This window comes from Dermacentor andersoni, chromosome 1, assembly GCF_023375885.2.
Source record: "Dermacentor andersoni chromosome 1, qqDerAnde1_hic_scaffold, whole genome shotgun sequence".
In the NCBI taxonomy this organism is placed as follows: Eukaryota; Metazoa; Arthropoda; class Arachnida; order Ixodida; family Ixodidae; genus Dermacentor; species Dermacentor andersoni.
This window is the reverse complement of record NC_092814.1, coordinates 264,423,867-264,436,103: the sequence shown is the minus strand read 5'-3', so window position 1 is coordinate 264,436,103 and position 12,237 is coordinate 264,423,867. Positions and strand designations below refer to the sequence as shown.

The 12,237-nt window shown below is 46.9% G+C and overlaps 1 protein-coding gene across 2 annotated transcripts in view; it reads right to left on the bottom strand.

The window, feature by feature from the left end:
- Positions 1–2,390: 2,390 nt before the first annotated feature.
- The window catches only part of LOC126548296 (alcohol dehydrogenase class-3-like), an 89,496-nt gene continuing 79,649 nt past the window's right edge, over positions 2,391–12,237 (bottom strand). The window contains exons 7-10 of one of the 2 annotated variants that reach the window (XM_050196443.2): positions 9,290–9,420; positions 4,655–4,790; positions 3,770–3,908; positions 2,391–2,581 (exon numbers count right to left, since the gene is read on the bottom strand). In XM_050196443.2, coding sequence (XP_050052400.1) covers positions 2,557–2,581; positions 3,770–3,908; positions 4,655–4,790; positions 9,290–9,420 — 431 coding nt within the window. In that variant the 3' untranslated portion in view covers positions 2,391–2,556. The other variant, XM_055063081.1, reaches the window with a different exon arrangement.

Sequence of the window (12,237 nt, the reverse complement as noted above, 5' to 3'; positions counted from 1 at the left end):
TCGCTGCGTTGCTCTGCTGAGCATTGCAGAGAATTGCTGAACGACATAGGCCGTGTCTTCCCCTCTGACGTTAATAGAAGCCCTACTCAAGGAATGCCACGTAATTCACCGTACCACCACTTCATACCACGCGCAACCTAATGGCATGACTGAGCGCTTTAACCGCACTCTTGGCGACATGTTAGCCATGTACGTCGCATCTGACCAGACCAATTGGGACCGCGTTCTACCCTTCGTGATGTATGCATATAATACTGCCACACAGACCATGCGGGATTTCCGCCGTTCTTTCTTCTTTACGGACGCGAGCCTTCCTGCAGAATGGATACCATCTTTCCGTATCGCCCTGACACAACGGAGACTACTACCCTGTCCGAAGCTGCTGCACGCGCGGAAGAGTGCCGAAAGCTCGCCCGCACATTCACGTCGTAAGTTCAGCAGCGACAGGATCACCGTCGGGATATTCCCGCCTGTCCCGCACCCTGTGTCTGGCTTTGGGTTCCCGCTACCTGCCCTTGACTTTCACCTAAACTCGTTTCCCAGTACCAGGGTCCCTGCCATGTGGTCACTCAAACATCTCCTGTGAACCATTTGGTAGAGCCCCTTGAGTCACCTTTGGATAAGCGCCGCCAAGGGCACGGAATCGTGCACGATCAGCGGCAGAAGCCTTACTTCGATACACCTGTGCTATCCTGCCAGTATACATATAGGTCGGCGGGACGGCTCCTCTTCTCCATGGATATATAATTGTACTGGAGAAGAACTAGCAGTATGCACTGCTTCGAGAGAAAGACGACGACGACGACGAGTTTGGTCGAAGCCTGTATTGCCCGAGCTGTGTGACCTCTCGCTGCGGTGCTCTACTCTCTCGGAGCTTCGTTAAAGAAACCAGAACACCTCTCGACATTGGCAACATCGGCGAACCTGTTAGATATCGGGGGCACTCAGCGAGAGTTTGACCTTAAGCCTGATCGACGTCGACTGTAACAGCGGCCATTCATGCCTAAATTTGCGGTGTCTTGACACGGAGCGTCGCTCGCAAAACTCTCTTCTCGCATTTGGTGGACATTGGTTCCGTGATGTCTCGGTGTGGTATATGCTATAGATGAGGGAATGAATTAAAAAGGAATCCCTGGCAAATCGAATCGCTAACTCTAATTCAGCCTGTTAGAAGCTCATGTGCCCATCCAGTAAGATGTATGTTCTTTTTTAAATATATATGCAGGGTGTTTCAGAGAACACGTTCAAAATTAAAAAAAAAAATGTCTGTGGCAGATAGGACAATTCTAGGCCATGAGCTTGTCTACTCAAAGAGGCGGACATTCTTTGCACAAGAAATTAAAATGCATAATCGACTAATTATCAAAAATTAACTATAACTTTTTAACTAATTGCCTTATAGCATGTATAGCAATTTGAACATTCAAGAGGGTGAGACTGCAAGGCATATCCACTTGAACATAATTGTGTGATTGACACCATTTACGAGGTATATGCGCCGTCAAACTTTCAGAAAGCATGCACTGTCGTTCCACTTACTTTGTTAACAAAACGTCGTTTTGTGCATTGAAGCACAAAAGTAACTCGAACGCCAATGCATTTCTCCGCAAAGTTCTGGAATTAATATCTCGAAACTGGTGTCATCCTAGGAATTCGTTCCAAATGGATCCGCCTTCCGAACCTCCCAGCTAGAATTTGCAAATTGCAATATATGCCATAAAGTAACTAGCTTAAAACTTAATTAGTGAATTTTTGTTCATTAGTCGATTACACATGTCAATTTTTTGTGCATGTCCGCCTATTCGAGTAGACCAGCTCATGGACTAAAATTGTGCTGTCTGCCATGGGCAATAAAAAAAGAAAAGAATTGAAAGTATTCGCTGAAACACCCGGTATATAGGGTGTCCCACGTAACTTGAGCCACACATTTAAAATATGCATACGCCACATAGTTGAACAGAACCAAGGTAATGCTGTTTGCCGTCGCTTGGAGATACTCATATTATATTTTGCATTCCGCCTAATTACATAATTAGTCTGAATTAACCAACATCTCAAATATTCTAATTAGATGAAATATGTCGATGAGAAAATTGTAGAACAACATGAAGAAGTCCCGACACAGCTTTCTGTTGCTCAATACGTGCTGAATAAAAGTGTTTTCCCAAGCATGCAAGAAGCCCGCGAATACACGAAATATTGGCGCGCGACTGGCCGCTCGAGGCAGTTTGCTACGATTGGGGTGGACGCCTCATTTTCCCTTAATTACTTCTCTCCACCTTGCGGGTTTCCGCATAACTGCTACGTCGCAATCAAGTGAGTTGAGGTATACGATGACATGAATGCAAGGTCAGTAATCGCTTCGACATTTGTGCAAGTTCGAGGAAAATTTGTGGGCACAGTCTCTTTATTAGCGACAGCCAAAATTGTCCAAGAAAACGTTCTTAACTTGGTCTGGTAGAACTCTTGAGACAAGAATGTTTGCTCTTGAATGTGACGACCATGGCGTGGAACAGCGGTCGTCGCGACTGATGGGCCTCACTTCCTGCTGGGGACTTAAAAACTGATGACGGTGCGAATGCTGGAAGAGAATTTGAAACGGATCATTCATAATCTATGTACAATTCTGGAAAATTCGTTCTTGGCGTGCATGTAGCAGCAATTTCATTGGCCACTGTGAATCAATTTGTATACAGAATAACCTTTACGTACAGCAACACCTAAGCTATATATATATACCTCCCTGTCGGAAGGATCCCCTGTGCTCAGCTGCAGACTGCCACGAGGCTAAGTTATTCCGATAACGGCATTGTCACGGGGTCTTTGTTTCGGACTGAATCTTAGCGCTACTTCTTTATGATACAAAAGCATGATCGTTAAGACACAAAAGAGGGAGAGAGAGAGAAAGGGGGGGGGGGGTATAGAGACGAAATAATTATGCTGGTAGCGCTTCACGGTTATCCTTCCCGCTGCTTATAAGGCGGTGGATCTGTCACTCGTGCCAGCGCTGCTCGTGCTGACCGACTCACAAGCAACACGGTGAGCAATCGATGTATACATAGTTCTTGATTTGCGTTCACGCTGAGGTCGTGATTAAGGGCGCTCGGAGCTGGTACGTCAGTGGAATTAGGCATACATTCGTAAGTCTGAGCGCCCTAACACCACCATCGAGACTGCAGGACTTGGATTGATAGACTTCTGTTTCAGAGCTTAGTGTGGCACGGAGCGGAAACCACAGCTGACGTTAACCAATCAGCAGCGTAATCATGCCAACGTAGGTGTCTTTACGTGATGCATGCCGCCTTTCTGCGTCAGAACATCGTCTGCTCTGTCTCTAGCGCTCGAGCGCAGCTCGTGATTTCCACTCGAGTACCACCTATACGTTAGTTTGCAGCCTACACACCATCTCGCAAGTCGTTTGCAGCACTGTCGAAGGTACGAGGCGTACGCAGGTAATATCCTTGCGCAGCATAATATAGTTCCGGTCGTAACTGTCTCATTATTGGCGGGATCAGAGTTTCGTTTTCGCTTGGTACATAATATAAACGTTACAGTGATACGTGGCATGTTAGGACCTTTGCGTATTTACGTCGCATATATACCGCCAATCTCTGTGGCGGCGAGCAGACGACGCGGGCGGGTGAACCACCGGGATGAACGCATTGGCTTTTGGCCGTCGCATCGGAGTCCTGCATCTTCCACAGTGCTGCAAAAGATTTGTGAGAAGGGCGTATAAGTACAGGTGGCACGGTGCTCTCTATACACTCACGAAAGACCGCCTTGCATGAGCGTGAAGGCATCGTTGATTCTCTCCAGGTGCAGCTTGTGCGATATGAGCTCGTCCAACTTCAACTTCTTGTCCAGGTAGAGGTCCACGAGCTGGGGCACCTGGTCAACAGTCTTCCAGCCTGCGCGATGGTGCACGCACACGCGCGGGGCCCCGCGAACGCAGAGCAGGAACATTTGCAGCCGTGTGAGTTGACGAGCGATATTGCACACATCTCGTGGAAGAAGCCAGCAGGCAACGGTGTATGTAATACTTTGCTAACGGAGGCTAAATCTTTAAAGTCAGCGACAATGCAGAATTTTCGAAAAGACGCGTCTCGTTAACGAATGAAGAGCGCGATTGATATGTAGTGCTTGACAGCAAATAGTGCGGTTCTACCATCTGGCACTTCAGCCACCTTTAGATTTCGGTGCACGTTGAAGAACCCCAGGTGTTCGAAATTTCCGGAGTCCTCCACTACGGTCTGCCTCATAATCAGGAAGTGGTGTTTGCACGTAAAGCCCCATAATTTCTTTTTTTTCAGTCACCTTACTCAATTCAGGTCATTGTCATATATCCTGCTTATTTATTACACAGGCTCTGTATGTACAGCTACCGAAATCCACCTCTGACGGAGGCAGCGTAGCCGCGGTATGGGCACAGCACTTCGCTAGACATAGCCTGATTCAGTTGGCAAAGACGATCGGAAGCGGTCGCATTGTGCGGGCGACCGCTTCAAGATGACACATTTCGTTTTGCGCCATGTATCTCGTGCTTCGCTAAACGCTCTTGATGTGCAATGACTACGTGCACTGAAATGACACGCAGTTCGATGCAGTTGAGGACGCAAGTAGATATGGGCTTGTGATATACGCGCGAGTGGCCCACCTCCGAAGACGCATCCTCGCCAAGTCCTGCCGGCGGTGAGCTGTGAAGGCAGCGTGGCGATCAACTTGTCTGTAGGCGCCGCGCCAAGGATGATGGACTCTCCCCAGCCCGCGTGGGTCGACTCCAGAGCCTCCCTCTGCAGCGCGCAGTACGCACAGGTTGAAAAAAAATAATGCACCATCGCGCATTGTTTATGTTACTACGTACGGTTACTTCTGCGCCTGTCGTTTTGCCAGCAGTGACGCCAGCTCAAGGCTAGAAAAGAAGATCGTCGTTTCCGAACTAATACAGAACCCGACGTGGTGGCGTATAGTGGACGTTGCGCTGATAAGCCCAAGGGCGCGGGGTCACATCTCGGATGCGGCGGCCGCATTTGGATGGGTGCGAAATGGAAAAAAAAAAAAAAAACCGCCCATGTACCGCACATTGGGTTGCACCTTAAGGAACCCCAGGTGGTCGAAATTAATCCGGAGTCCCTCACTACGCCGTGCCTCGTAATCATATCTTGTTTTTTTTTTTTTTTTCACGTAAAACCGAACAATATGAAAAAAAAAAAAAAAACTAATGCAGAACTGCACACTGCAAGATCAAATGATTCTGAGGTTCGTATATAAATACATCGAGTCGTTTCTTTTCAGAAAAAGACAAATTTCAATCCTAAGGAGGTATAGCTTGCGGGCGCCACGAAACGCTTTTCCCGTGTGCCGGTGAAGTTGCCCCATGGAGCCACACTGAAGTTTGCAATCTCGCTTTTTGTAAGCGGTATCTGCACCCACAAAGTACGAAACACAGGATACGTGAACGAAAACGTACTACTCGCTTTGTTGTACCGTAGACTATATATACCCAAAGTTGCAAAAGTACGAATATAACAATGCCGCATTTACGTCATGTTCTGGCATTTACGCGTACGCAGCGAGCGTTAGTAGATGTGCGAGGTGGTATCAAAAAGTTTCGAGACTGGCTCTGTTTTGAAGAAAGTAATTTCTTAAACGTGCATTCAAACAATGTCACCTTCTAAATAGTCCCCTTGCACAACAACACACCGCTCCCAGCGTTCCTGCCGCTTTGCGAGTATATGTCCTTGAAGTCTTCTTTCTGAGACGCGTCGAGCACCCGTCTGCGATTCGAGCTTGATTCAAGCATTCCTGTCACAATGGCGACCTTTGAGATCGTTTTTTTTTTCTCTTTGGAAGAGAGCGAAATAAACGGGAGCAAAGTCTGACGAGTAGTATGGAAGAGAAAATGCGCTATTTCCGGCAAGAAACACGCGTGTACGGATTGCTCTGTGACAGGGTGTACTGTCGCCGTGCAGCATCCAGCTCCTCGTAGATCGAGCCGTTCTCGCCCAGCATCCTTCCCTTAGGTGCCCTAGACAGTAAAACTCGCTGTTGACAGTCTGACCATTTACGACGAATTTCCGATGAGCAATACTGTGACTGTTGAAAAAGACGATAGGCGTGCATTTTGTCCAGCTTCGGACGTGCCTATAGTATTTTTTTTCGGTCGTAGAAATATCGCACACCTAAGTTCCATTGTAGTGATGATCCTCAACGTGAAAAACGGATCATTCGTTCGATTTCGCTCCTGCTTATTCTGCTTTCTTCACAAAATAATAAAACCCAGCTGAAAGGTCACCATTTCGCCAAGGTTGCTTAAATAAAGCTCGAATCACAGAAATTATCTCAACTCGTCCCGTAAAGAAGACTTCTAGGACATATTCGAAAGGCGTCAGGAACGCTGAGAGGACTGTACTGCTGCGCAAGGGGACTATACCGAAGGTGACGGCGTTTGAATGCACATAAATAATTTACTTTCCTAAATACAGAGCCAGATTCGAAACTTTTTAATACCTCGTATAAGTGAAAACGCGAGATTCCACTATGGCCCAAACCGCTGACCAAGAAATGCGAGCGCGATTTACTTCTGCATGCTGAACCATTCTTACAATCGACACTGTATACCTGGACTCAAAAAAGGGGATGGCAGCGTTGACCATTGAGTGAACTGGTCGCTACGCTTCAGTGACATGATGATGATGATTTATTGGCATCCCCTTTGAAACGGGGCGGTAACAAATAGATACCTAGCCTACTTGAGTAAATCAGGTATGCTATACATGTTTTTCATTGTAGCATTTTTGTTTACATCTCCTTAATCTTTTTTTTTTCTGTTCCTTAAAACTTCTACAGGGTATCCCAGCTATCGTGCACCAAGATTTAAATATATGCAAATGCCAGGTAGCTCAACAAAACCAAGGTAATGTTGTTTGACGTAGCTTTGAGATACTCAGATTAATTTTTTTTGCCTACCGCCAGATTACAGAATTAGTCATAATTAATTAATCAACCTCTCAAATATTAAAATTAGATGAAAATTATCAGTGCGAAAATTGTAGAGCAACGTGAAAAACACCTGATACAGCTTTCTGTTGCTCAATATACGTGCTACATAAAAGTGTTTTTCCAAGCATGAAAGAAGCCCGCGAATGCACGAAATACTGGCGCGCCACTCGAGGCAGTTTGCATGTATTCGCGGGCTTCTTTCATTTTTGCGAAAAAAGAACTTTTATGTTGCGCGTATTGAGCAACAGAAAGCAGTGTCGGGAGTTTTTCATGCTGCTCTACAATTTTCTCATTGACACGTTTCACCTAATTATAACATTTGAGAAGTTGATCAATTAATTAAGACTAATTATGCAATTATGCGGAATGCACAATACAATCTGAGCATCTCCAAGCGACGACAACCAACCTTACCTTGGTTCTGTCCAGCTACGTGGCATTAGCATATTTTTCAATATTGGTGCACGATATATAGTTGGAACACCCTGTATATCTACCTCGAACCACTGCCTTGGAACGGACCTGGTCGTATCAATCTCATCCCTGCTTTTTAGAGCGCAGCTCTTAGGCGGCCGTTCCTGCAGCGAGCGTCGGTGTCGGCGGCGTAACCGAGCGAACGAGCATAGCGAAAGATGAAAGAGCGAACGCGGAGCGGGATATGAAAGACGCGAGCCGCGAACGGCGGATACCAATGAGAGCGGTCCCTTCAGTGGCGTGCGCGCGGGAAACTGGTGTCATGCGGAGCGGCCCGACCGATCCATGCGTACTCGCATCTGGTCTCAGCCAGACCGCTCGTTTCGTACGATTGTCTGCTCGTGTCAGCTCTCGTTCACGCTTGTTTGGTTTGCTTGGTTTGGCTGTATCTGATTGTATACGCGACGTGAATTGTGTAATACTTTCTGGAAGCTACGCGGGCACCAGCGATTACGCTGGAACCTTCGACGAGTCATGTATAAAAGCCGACGCGCTTGACCCGCAGATCAGATTTTCGACAATCACCGACTCTGCAACACGTCTCTCTCAAATTATTTGCCTCAGTATATCGCGAAATGAAAATATGTATAGAGCTGAGCTCAAATTTCGCGTTAGGGAGTATCGTAATCGTCGGTGAATTATTTTCCACCAATACTCTAAACGTCCTTTGCTTATCGAGATTGCTGACCGGTTGATGCTTCCATCCACAACAAGCGAAAACCACGTGCTATCGGCGCATAATTCGAATGCACTGGATTGAGAGTGTGTCTCTCAAGCAACTCTTCGTCGTACAGAGCCCACCGTGAGCGTCATTGAAGCGCAGAGGGGCGGCATTGCGCTTAACTCAGTGGTAGCGAGGAAGACGGTCGAGCAGAGGCATGTTTGAAAACACAGGGGTAATTGGGTAATACAGAGGTAATATTATGATTTACTTCCTTGACGGCTACTATGGACGCTGTCGAATTCCTCGAACTTGCTTTATTGGCTGAAAGCAGCACAACTGGCGTATAATTGGGCAAGATGGTGTGATTCCTCACTGTGTCACTTCTACCAGAGAGTCGGCAACTGTTCCTCCCCGTCAGCAGCCGCCATGCAGTAGCAGAACGCTCAGTCGGCTGGAAGACTCCCCGTTTACTGTGCCATGTTTTCTTTTTTCAGCTTCACATGCATAAGCTCTAATATAAAAAGTTGAAGCTGAAATTTTATCACTCACGTAATACACGTAAACTGTGTTAACTCGTCTGCAACACGCATGGTTGAAGGTGGCGTGCGTGACTCTGTTCGCCGAGCGCTTAGCAAGATCGCGGGGCGAAATATAACACCAGCTTTTCTGTGGCTCAGAAGTCAGACTGACCACGTGCAGAAAATGTGCAAGGACATCATTGGCAGTCCAAGTTCGCGAGCATCTTCGCGACTACCCGATATGTCAGCACGATTCCTTCCGGAAGTGGCCACCCGCAGTCTATGTATTAGACAACGCCACTTAAATACGTCGACATGTGTACGTGCGTGTACGTGCAGAGTTACGGAATGGATTCCAAGGGAAGGAAAGCGTAGCAGAGGGCGGCAGAAAGTTAGGTGGGCGGATGAGATTAGGAAGTTTGCAGGGACAACATGGCCACAATTAGTACATGACCGGGGTAATTGGAGAAGTATGGGAGAGGCCTTTGCCCTGCAGTGGGCATAACCAGGATGATGATGATGATGATTATGATGGTGATGATGATGATGATGATGATTATGATGATGATGATGATGGTGTACGTGCAAAGTTTCCCGTGCGCATGCCTTCCGCGTAGCGGTGGGCGGTGCTCACCATAGTGTGGACGTTGCCGATGCACTCGAATGTGAAGTCGAGCCCGCCGTTCGTCTTCTCGGCCAGATGCTGCACAACGGACTTTGACAGCGTGTTCGGGTTTAGGCACTCGGTACAGCCGAACTCCTTGGCTGCGCGCAAGGATAAGCACGTGTGACCGGCGCACGTATACTTGCGCATGCAGGCATCTTTGTGAGATGCTTTTTTTCTTCTTTTTTTTTAAGAGACGTATCCATATAACATAGCTTCGTTCATATGTAGCCATTAGCTTTTGTGTATTTATACGCCAGCACAGGGTTCGTTCGTGTGATGCACCGTGTCTGTTTGGACATCCCCGGTGCATGCGTTGTGCTAGCGTGCGTGGAGACTATATATAGTTGCCGTTTGCAGAACTGTGATGAGTGGCTTTGTGGCTGAGTTAGTGTGTCTGTTCTTGATTTAGTGTTCTTGTTTTCTTTTTAGTTTCGTCAATCACTGCGAAAATTTTGAGGACTACTTAAAGTGTATGCGCCTAACATATATATGCGATGCATTATTTATAATGCAACAAATCGGCTCAATTTGGCTTAACCGTCGCCTCATGAGATAATTTATGCCCTCGAATGTGCAGGGACGTGCCGCGATAAAGCTGCACGCCGCATGGGAACAATCTGAAGAAATAAAAGTGCTTGCATGCGCATATATGCGTTGTCTCCGGCAACGATTGCACTTTATCACACACTTGTGGGTAAAAGACAACTTGCGTGTGCGTTTCATGGTGTGCCTTATCAGTATACTGTTTGACATGTAGGCCACTTTTCCCTGACATAAAAGCCGCAGTTTATAGACTACAGTGGTGCGCTTCTCAGCTCGAAGTCGCGGGTGCGATTCCGGCTGCTGCGCGCGAATTCGGCAGCGAAATACAAAAACGCTCGTGTACTTAGATTTAGGTGAACTAAAAGAACCCCTAGTTGTCAAAATTATTACGGTGTCCCTCATAATCAGATTGTGGTTTTGGCTTGCACGTAAACCTTCGTAATTTTCTTGACATAAACTCACTTTTGCTGTTGAACTGCCACGACGGGCATTGAAGGTATCCAAGCATGTAGTCTGACGCAGTAATTAACCGCTAGACTTAGAAGCAATCTTTAATGCGGCTTTTGTGGGTGCGTTGTTGTGCTGAAGACGCTCAATACATTCTGGCTTTGGCAGAGCTAACTTGCCCTAACCAAGATGGCCGCGTTCCAGCAAGTCGCACCCGAGACACGCCTTTTCAGAGCTTGGATGGTGCGAGGAAGGGGAGGCAGCAGGAACAGTGCCAGCAGGTGACACCGCATGCTGACTCCTTAATTACGATTCTAACCCAGGGTCCGCCATCGTGCTTAAGTCAAACTAGGTGTGTGGGAAAGCCTGCCAACGGAATTACGCTTATCCCCCGATTAACCTCGAAATTTCGCTTGTTGCTCGTTATTGAGGCGGGGCGACAACGTCACATACCTCTCGCATTGTCATCTCGTGCGTGATGCATATGTATTTGTTCGCTGACTCATTTGGGTTCAACAGAAGGTTAACTGAACCAGCGTATGTAGACATTCGAAAAGTGATGCAACTTTTCATGTGCATATTGTTTAACGGGACATTGAAGAAAAACACTTAATTATGGTTAGAGCGCCACCTTCAGAATTCGTTTTAAACAAAGAACACGTCTTCGCAGCAGAGGAAATAAAGGCTCAGTCTTCCCCTCCGGGGTCGTGAGTGTGGCGTCATATATATATATATATATATATTGCGTGTGCAGTATTTTCGTTTACTTCCTTCGTTTTTCGTGCCGGTAGGACCGACAAAACGCCGACTTTTCGCTTATCTCGGAATGTTACAATGTTAATTCTCTGTCGCTAATTATTAACGACCCTCGACCAGAACCTGTCGCCGTCTATTATGTAAGCTCACGGGAAATTTTCAAGGTCCACCGGATGTAATCGTTCGTTCTTCCTTACTGCGCCGACATGACGTGTCTCCGCTGCCGGTCGAAGGTATGCCTATATGGCACACAGCAAGAATGCTGCCTCGCATTCATAGTTTAAAGGGAGACTAGAAAGCCACACTGAGTTTACGTTGGCAAAGTATTCGCCGAAAGCCTCATTGTCACTCATCTGGCGGAAATAAGGTTGATTATTACTGAAGTAAAAAAAAAATGAAGGCCAAACTTTCCTCTTGCATTCCGCACTGAAAGCTTCGCTCTACTACATGACAGTACGACGTCACAGATCTCAAAGTATACTTTCTCGCATCTGGGAGACTCAGGACATGTCTTTTGTTCCTTCATAATGCAATGTATAAAGCCCTTCTTTACCGGAATTGTCAAGAGAATTCACGATGTGACGGCGAACTGGTGCAGGTACTTGCGGGGGGCAGCTGCCGCGCGTTTTTCGTTCTAGCGTTTTTTCTGCATTATACCAAACATTCTGTCATGGTTATATATTGGCCCGTGTCACGGCGATGCCGTGGGCGCTGCCATGTTTGATCACGTGGTGACGCGTCCATTTCGTGCCCCAACTGCCTCCGTGTTTACAATGGTCGTGTATAACGCCGGTGCAGCTTAGCAAACCTCTGTTTCGGGAGATATATCGCAGACGGTGACAGGGTGGACGACGCGAAGCTTTGGCCGCAGCTGAAGAGAACACGCAAAAGCGCTTTCGGAGCTGATTAAACTATTTCCAAACGGCGCGAGCAGCGTGTATGCATGGTGCTTGTTCTAAAAGCGGGGCTAAATATGTATTCCAAGCTATCCAAACTTTCCGCTCATGAATTGAATCAGGATTAGTGTGTTTTAAACACCCGAATTCTGACGAGTGAGGCTAGCTTAGCAGGACTCCTTGAGGAACTATCAGACATTATTTGAGATATCATTGGCCTTAGTGAGATTAGAAGAACTGGTGATATGCTTATACAGTGCTGACTAACGGTCA